Here is an 8,350-nt window from a genome sequence, read left to right as displayed (position 1 = left end):
AAAATCAAATTTAGTGATATATGAAAAATTCATTTACGGAAATATTTTATTTTTATATAATTTTCTGTAAATAATTTTGTATTGTTAAAAGTATTACCATAATAGAATTTACGGAGTAGCATTGTTCAACAGGCAAGATACTAAAAGATATAAATCTCACTACTATTAGATACAACTTTGATCATTGGTTGATAGACGATGAAGATTCTATATATGGAAAGAGGGGGATTCAACCAAGCTTTTAAGGTTCCTTGTAAGCCCAAGCACATAGCTTGTAAAAGAATTTAAAAAACTCATTTATAACATCACAAAGTAAGTACATTTCACAAATACATTTATTAAATTTTTGATGATTTGAAATACTTCTTTGTCAAAAAAACTAATTTACTGCAAAGTATCGTTTAAAATTTCAGTCAGAATTTGAGGTGCTGGCAATTTTACACCCAACAAGAACATAATTGGGTTCCTGGGAACTTATGCAGATGATGTTTATTTCTATATGTTTCTTTGAGTTTTTCCCCATTTCTTTAAAAGAGAGAATCCAACTTAATATAACAACTTATTTCTTCAATGTTGAAAGATTCATATAAAATGAAGTATGACTCGGTACAATTTTGTACTTTAAAATGAAGGTAAAGAGCTATTGTTAGAGGAAATTGAAAAAGCAACAACATGAGAAAATAGTGAAATAATTTAACTATTTATTAACCAACAAGAGAATTACAAGCACCAAGTACAAAACAACAACGATAACCAACTAATTGTAAATTAAATGTGTTCTCTAAGTTATTTATGCACATACAATAAGCAATCCAAACACTTGAAAAAACCTAATTGGTCATAAGTAACATAGACAAGAAAAATATAACAAATACTTTCAGTGCCAAGAATATATTCCAAATATTATTTCCCCGTAAATAAAAACATTGGTGAAACTGTAAAATCCATATCCCTTGATTTGATCACTAAGTCAGTACCGACCTATAATTACCAAAAAAAAAAACTCTAAAACACTAATTTTTTTTTTCTGACTCCTAATTTATCTAATATGTAGTATCTTTTAAAAAAATGTTGAACTTTAGCATTTGTTAATGTATAGGAATGACCACGAACCATGTTTATTTGGGCTCCAATCAAAATCAATATCATCCAGACATTATTCTTTTTCCTTTTCCATTCATTATGAATCAAATAGAAAAAAAAGAAAATACATATATAGATTTAGGTTCACATGAGAACCACCTTATGGTGAGAACCACTCTTATGGTGAGAACTATAATTTTGACCGTTCATTATTTATATTTTGAAATTTAACTTCTCCACGTCAACATGCTTATCAGCAAGCGGAACGACATTCGATAGTATTTAAAAGAAAAAGGAGGAGAAGTCATCATTGATGAAGTTAAAGTTTCTTTGATTTTCTTCTTCTGTATTATCTCTCTTTCTCCCACGACAAAATTGTCGTCACGACCAAGAAAACACGCGGTAATTGCTTCTGTGCTCGGGCAGCCGAAAGAAAAGGGTTTCCCCGTAGGTGAGAACACAATGGCTACCATCTCGATGTCGGAAGGAAAAGAAGACGATAGGAAATCCAATTTCTTAAACAGACCCTTTTCTCTCTTGGAGAAGGACACAAAACGAGATTTTGGATCGCGGATTAACTCCATTGGAACTTTTGATTTTCCTTTCGTTTTCTTTCTGGGTTTATTGTTGTTGTTGATCATCAAGACTCCACTGTTGTCGGCCATGGCGCTAATTTCTTTACTTCTCTTATTTTTTCTATGAGAGGAAAGAGATTAATTCATTTTTTTGAGTAAATTCATGTGATATGTTTTAATTATATATAGAAAGTTGTTATGAAACATAATAATGGATGCCCATTATACCCTCGTTAATGTTTCCGGAATATTCTAGGGTTCAGTAAAACCCTAACCATTGTATCCTATATATACCGGTACTATATGGAATAACACGGACAACCCTACTTTCTCTCTCATCTCTCCTGTTTTATTCACAACACGTTATCAGCACCAGTTCAAACCACTGACGGAAATCAAAGAGATTTAACAAGGAGAAAATCATAAAGAGAATCTGTCACTATCGATCATGCTTTGTAACAAGTTTTAAAGTGTAGTAGTAAGAGAGCCCTAATTAATAGTATTATTATAATATTGTATAGTGTGTTATGGCGAATCTTGCAAAACTTGAATTTGCGGCCCTTGATATTACTGGAAAGAACTATTTGTCTTGGGTGTTAGATGCCGAAATTCACCTAGATGCAAAGGACCTTGGTGATACAATCAAAGAAGGAAATAAAGCAACAAGTCAAAACAAAGCTAAGGCTATGATATTTCTTCGCCATCACCTCCATGAGGGTCTTAAGATTGAGTACTTGACTGTAAAAGATCCACAAATCCTTTGGAGTAATCTAAAGGAGAGGTATGACCACCAGAAAACTGTGATATTGCCTAAAGCTCGTTATGATTGGTTACATTTAAGACTACAAGACTTTAAGTCTGTAAGTGAATATAACTCAGCTATGTTCAGAATTACTTCACAATTGAAGTTATGTGGAGAGAAAATCACTGATGCAGAAATGTTAGAGAAAACATACTCTACCTTTCACGCAAATAACATTGTCCTGCAGACACAATACCGTGAAAAGGGATTTAAGAAATATTCTGAACTTATATCTTGTCTCCTTGTGGCTGAGCAAAAGAACGAGCTATTAATGAAAAATCACGAATCCCGTCCAACTGGATCTACTCCATTCTCTGAAGCGAATGTGACATCCCATAATGGGAAAGAAAAATATCATGCCAACAATAGCGGTCGAGGACGTGGTCAAAGACGTGGACGTGGACGTGGATATGGATATGGTCAAGGTCGAGTCCGAGGTGGTTCTTTCAAGAACTTGTATCCCCACCAGAAGTGGGACAATAAAGATGGTAACAAACAAGAGAAAGATAAAAGCGAGAATGTGACCAATGTATGTTATCGATGTGGAGGAAAAGGTCATTGGTCTCGTACATGTCGTACACCAAAACACCTGGTTGAGCTTTATCAACAATCACTGAAGCAAAAGGGAAAGAAAGTAGAAACAAATCTTGTGTACGAAGATGGCGAAGGTGATTTTGATTGTGGCAATACAACTCACCTGGAAGTTGCTGATTTTCTCACCACCCCTGAAGGGAATAATTAATCCTTAGAGTCGTTTATGGTCCTTTAAGAATAAAACTTTGTTTTCTTGGATTCATGTTATTTTATTTTGGATTTTGTTTGTTTTGAACTATGGTCTTATATGACATTGTTAAATTTCGGTTATTAAGTTATTCTTATTGATATTTCATTTATTTGAAGAACATGAATACCCCTCAAGTTCAGTTAGCAATGAATGGTGAAGATTTATGCTTAGCAGACAGTGCAACTACTCATACCATATTGAAAAGCAAGAGATATTTCTCTTATTTGACAATGAAAGAAACTAGTGTGAGTACTATATCAGGTAGTACAAATATAATTGAAGGCTCCGGAAGAGCAAATATATTATTGCCTATGGGAACGAAATTTGAAATTATTGATGCATTATATTCTCCCAAGTCTCAAAGAAATTTATTGAGCTTTAAAGATATTCGACATAATGGATATCATGTTGAGACAACAAGTGAAGGAAATATTGAATACCTTCACATCACGAGTATTTCCCAAGGCGCTAAGCATATTTTGGAGAAATTACCTGCATTCTCCACTGGTTTGTACTACACTAAAATCAATACAATTGAAACATATGCTACGGTAAACCAGAAGTTTATAGATAATTTCACTGTTTGGCATGACCGGTTAGGCCACCCCGGTTCATTAATGATGCGAAAAATAATTGAAAGTTCGTGTGGGCATTCACTGAAGAACCAGAAGATTCTTGCTAATGATTTCTCATGTGCTGCTTGCTCACAAGGCAAGTTTATAGTACGGCCTTCACCAGCCAAAATAAATTTTGAATCTATCAATTTTCTGGAACGTATACAAGGAGATATTTGTGGGCCAATTCACCCACCGTGTGGAACATTTAGATATTTTATGGTTTTAATTGACGCATCTAGTAGATGGTCACATGTATCCTTGTTATCAACTCGTAACCTGGCGTTTGCGAGACTACTTGCTCAATTGATTAGATTACGAGCACATTTTCCATATTTCCCTATGAAGGCAATTCGTCTTGATAATGCTGGTGAATTCACTTCTCAAGCCTTTGATGATTATTGCATGTCCATTGGGCTAAGTGTTGAACATCCTGTAGCACATGTTCATACACAAAATGGTCTGGCTGAATCATTAATCAAGCGTCTCCAGTTGATTGCTAGACCATTACTTATGAAGTCCAAACTCCCAATCTCTGCTTGGGGACATGCTATATTACATGCAGCAGCATTAATTCGCATCAGGCCAATGAGTAATCAAAAGTTCTCCCCATCACAATTGGTTTTTGGTCAGGAACCAAATATTTCCCATCTGAAAATCTTTGGATGTGCTGTATATGTTCCAATTGCTCCACCACATCGTTCTAAGATGGGCCCTCAAAGGAGGTTAGGAGTATATGTTGGATTTGAATCCCCATCAATAATTAAATATCTAGAGCCATCTACAGGGGATCTATTTAAGGCTCGATTTGCAGACTGTCATTTTAATGAGTCAGTCTTCCCAACATTAGGGGGAGAAAATACACAGCTGGAGAAGGAAATCATTTGGAGTGAATTATCATTGTCTCATCTTGATCCTCGTACTAAACAATGTGAATTAGAAGTACAAAAGATAATTCATTTACAAAGCTTAGCAAATCAATTGCCAGACGCATTTACTGACCCAAATAGAGTGACTAAGTCACATATACCAGCTATAAATGCTCCAATTAAACTTGATGTCCCAGCAGGACAATATCAAACTGCTAGTGAGTCTATAGCACGCATGAAGCGTGGTAGACCTATTGGTTCCAAAGATAAGAATCCTCGGAAAAGAAAAGGAGCGGCGATTGATAATGGCCAAACCGAGGAAGCAAAGAATTCTGAAGGATCTCCAGAAGAGACTTTAGACATGACGAATGAAGAAATTCAGGTACCTGATAATGAAGAGATCTCAACTAATTATGTCATGTCTGGAATGAAATGGAACCGAAATAAAATCGACGTCGATGAAATTTTTGCATGCAATGTAGCAGTTGATGTTATGGATGAAAATGAGGATCAAGAACCAAAGTCTATTGAAGAGTGTACACAAAGTGATAATTGGCCAAAATGGAAGGAAGCAATTGAGGCAGAATTAAAATCTCTTGCAAAGAGAGAAGTATTTGGACCAGTAGTCCGTACACCTAAAGGTGTAAAACCAGTGGGACATAAATGGGTCTTTGTGCGAAAGAAGAACGAAGATGGAGAAATTGTGCGATACAAGGCACGTTTGGTTGCACAAGGATTCTCACAAAGACCTGGAATCGATTATGAAGAAACATACTCTCCTGTGGTGGACGCAACTACTTTTAGATTCCTTATCAGTCTGGCAATTAGAGAAGGACTGGACTTACGTTTAATGGATGTAGTCACAGCCTACTTATATGGGCCACTGGACAATGACATTTATATGAAAGTCCCAGAAGGATATAAACTGCCAGAAGCAGCAAATTCTAGTTCTCGAGAACATTACTGCATAAAATTAAATAGATCTCTTTATGGATTGAAACAATCAGGGCGTATGTGGTATAATCGCCTAAGTGAGTACTTGTTAAAGGAAGGCTATAAGAATGATCCCATCAGTCCATGCATTTTTATAAAGAGATTTGGAGCAGGATTCGTAATAATCGCAGTGTATGTTGATGATTTAAACATTGTTGGGACTCCTGAAGAGATTTCACATACAGTAGAATATTTGAAGAAAGAATTTGAGATGAAAGATCTTGGAAAGACCAAATTTTGCTTAGGGCTACAAATTGAGCACCTAAAGAATGGAATCCTTGTGCATCAAACAACATACACAGAAAAGGTACTAAAAAGGTTCTCTTTGGATCAAGCACATTCGTTGAGTAGTCCAATGGTTGTAAGATCACTAGATGTGGATAAAGACCCATTTCGCCCTCGAGAAAACAATGAAGAAATCCTTGGTCCTGAAGTACCATACTTAAGTGCAATAGGGGCATTGATGTACCTTGCTAGTCATACGAGACCTGACATATCATTTACAGTAAATTTGTTAGCAAGGTTTAGCTCATGTCCAACTCGAAGGCATTGGAATGGGATAAAACATGTACTTCGTTACCTCCAAGGAACGAAAGATATGGGATTATTCTTTTCTAACCAGTCCAAAGAAAACTTAATTGGCTATGCAGATGCAGGTTATTTGTCTGATCCCCACAATGCTCGATCACAAACAGGATATGTCTTTACATGTGGTGGTACTGCCATTTCTTGGCGTTCCATGAAACAAACCATTGCAGCTACTTCTTCTAACCATGCAGAAATTTTAGCTATCCACGAAGCTAGTCGTGAATGTGTATGGTTAAGGTCTGTAATTCAACATATACGAGAAGATTGTGGCAAATCCACAGGGAAAGAAGCTCCAACAGTTATGTATGAAGATAATGCAGCATGCATTGCACAGCTCAAGGATGGATACATCAAAGGTGATAGAACAAAGCACATTTTACCAAAATTCTTCTTTACCCATGACCTGCAGAAGAATGGTGATGTACAGGTTCTGCAAATTCGTTCAAGTGAAAATTTGGCAGACCTATTTACCAAGGCGCTTCCAACTGCTACTTTCAAGAAATTAGTTTACCAGATTGGATTGCGTCGTCTCAAAGATCTCAAGTTATGTAATCATGAGGGGGAGTAGATGCGCGCTGCACTCTTTTTCCCTTAACCATGGTTTTTCCCACTGGGTTTTCCTTGTAAGGTTTTTAATGAGGCAGCATAGTTCGCGCATTAGGAAATATTTTGTTTTAAGAGAGAAATTTTATTTTTGTATAATGGACATCCAAGGGGGAGTGTTATGAAATATAATAATGGATGCCCATTATACCCTCGTTAATGTTTCCGGAATATTCTAGGGTTCAGTAAAACCCTAACCATTGTATCCTATATATACCGGTACTATATGGAATAACACGGACAACCCTACTTTCTCTCTCATCTCTCCTGTTTTATTCACAACAAAAGTTGCTTTTTTCTATTTATTTTTATGTGCAAATTTTTAACTGAATATGCAAATTATTTGAACCATATGTGCATATTATTTGACTCAAATATACAGTGCGTATTTTTTTAAGTATTTCCAGAAATCAAAAATTATATTCACATTAAAAAGAAGGGTGAACATTTCGCTTAAAAATATGCACATATAGTTCGAAAAATACGCTCAAAGGTTCTCACGATAAGAGAAGTTCTAACCTTAAGGTGTTTCTCACAGGAACCTCTATAGGGTGAGGTTCCGGTGAGAACCTTCTTATCGTGAGAACTTCTCTTATGGCGAGAATCTTTGTGCGTATTTCTCGATCTATATATGCATATTTTTTGAACTATATGTGCATATTTTTTAAGCTAAATTTTTGCACCTTTTTTTAAAAAAAATTATGTGAATATGATTTTTGATTTCCTGAAACACTTAACAAAAAATACGCACATTATATTTGAGTCAAATTATATGCACATATAGTTCAAAAAATATGCATATTAGCTTAAAAAATATGCGCGTACAAATGGCAGAGTAGTTGCCATTGTTGACGAGCTTCCTTATGTCGAGGTTTTCTTGCCTTACAGTAACTGCACTGTTCAGATAGTAGGACAAGAATTTACGAAAACTGGTCTGAGATTTGTAAGACACTAACTTGTTTACTATTGAATGTTCATGACATCATATTAGTTTAAAACTAGAATGCGAAAAACTTTAGGGCTCTGAGGATCCTTAAGAGTTTGGAAGATTTAATTTGTTCTCTGCAAATTGCTGGTACAATTTGTAGCAAACTTATGTTTTTCTTGTTTCCTTGGCCTTTAATTTTGTCGGTCCTTTCAACGGGACTCTCCTCTTGCTGTTAACTTGTCGACTGCTATACTACAAGTCTCTAAGAAAGGTGAACTTCAAAGAATCCATGACAAATGGTTGATACGCAGTGGTTGCTCGAGTCAATCAAATCAAGTTGATGATTGTACGGGGTGTCCTACCGGCACCACCTGGTACCGGCAGAACTCCCCGTATGTAAACTTAACCTGCAGGTAACCTGGTCATCTTAGGTAAATATCCTCTACCGGCATTTCTGCAAGACAGCCTACCGGCATTATCATGAAGACAACCAACCAAGGGTCACTATCAA

The 8,350-nt window shown here is 35.9% G+C and overlaps 2 protein-coding genes across 2 annotated transcripts; one reads left to right on the top strand and one right to left on the bottom strand.

Moving 5' to 3' along the window:
- Window positions 1-1,310: 1,310 nt before the first annotated feature.
- LOC130469852 (agamous-like MADS-box protein AGL29) lies at window positions 1,311-1,748 on the bottom strand. The gene has a single exon (XM_056839358.1). It carries the CDS (start codon window positions 1,746-1,748, stop codon window positions 1,311-1,313), a length of 438 nt encoding a protein of 145 aa, XP_056695336.1.
- A 437-nt stretch (window positions 1,749-2,185) lies between these two features.
- LOC110791539 (uncharacterized) lies at window positions 2,186-3,202 on the top strand. Its single transcript, XM_021996290.2, has one exon. It carries the CDS (start codon window positions 2,186-2,188, stop codon window positions 3,200-3,202), a length of 1,017 nt encoding a protein of 338 aa, XP_021851982.2.
- The last annotated feature ends 5,148 nt before the right edge of the window (window positions 3,203-8,350 follow it).

The sequence above is a fragment of the Spinacia oleracea genome, chromosome 3 (genome assembly GCF_020520425.1).
Source record: "Spinacia oleracea cultivar Varoflay chromosome 3, BTI_SOV_V1, whole genome shotgun sequence".
Taxonomy (NCBI): Eukaryota; Viridiplantae; Streptophyta; class Magnoliopsida; order Caryophyllales; family Amaranthaceae; genus Spinacia; species Spinacia oleracea.
This window is presented reverse-complemented; position numbering and strand designations above follow the sequence as displayed.

Bases quoted from the DNA above. Each gene is read 5' to 3' on its own strand.
- LOC130469852 (XM_056839358.1), bottom strand. From the start codon at position 1,748: ATGGCCGACAACAGTGGAGTCTTGATGATCAACAACAACAATAAACCC.
- LOC110791539 (XM_021996290.2), top strand. From the start codon at position 2,186: ATGGCGAATCTTGCAAAACTTGAATTTGCGGCCCTTGATATTACTGGA.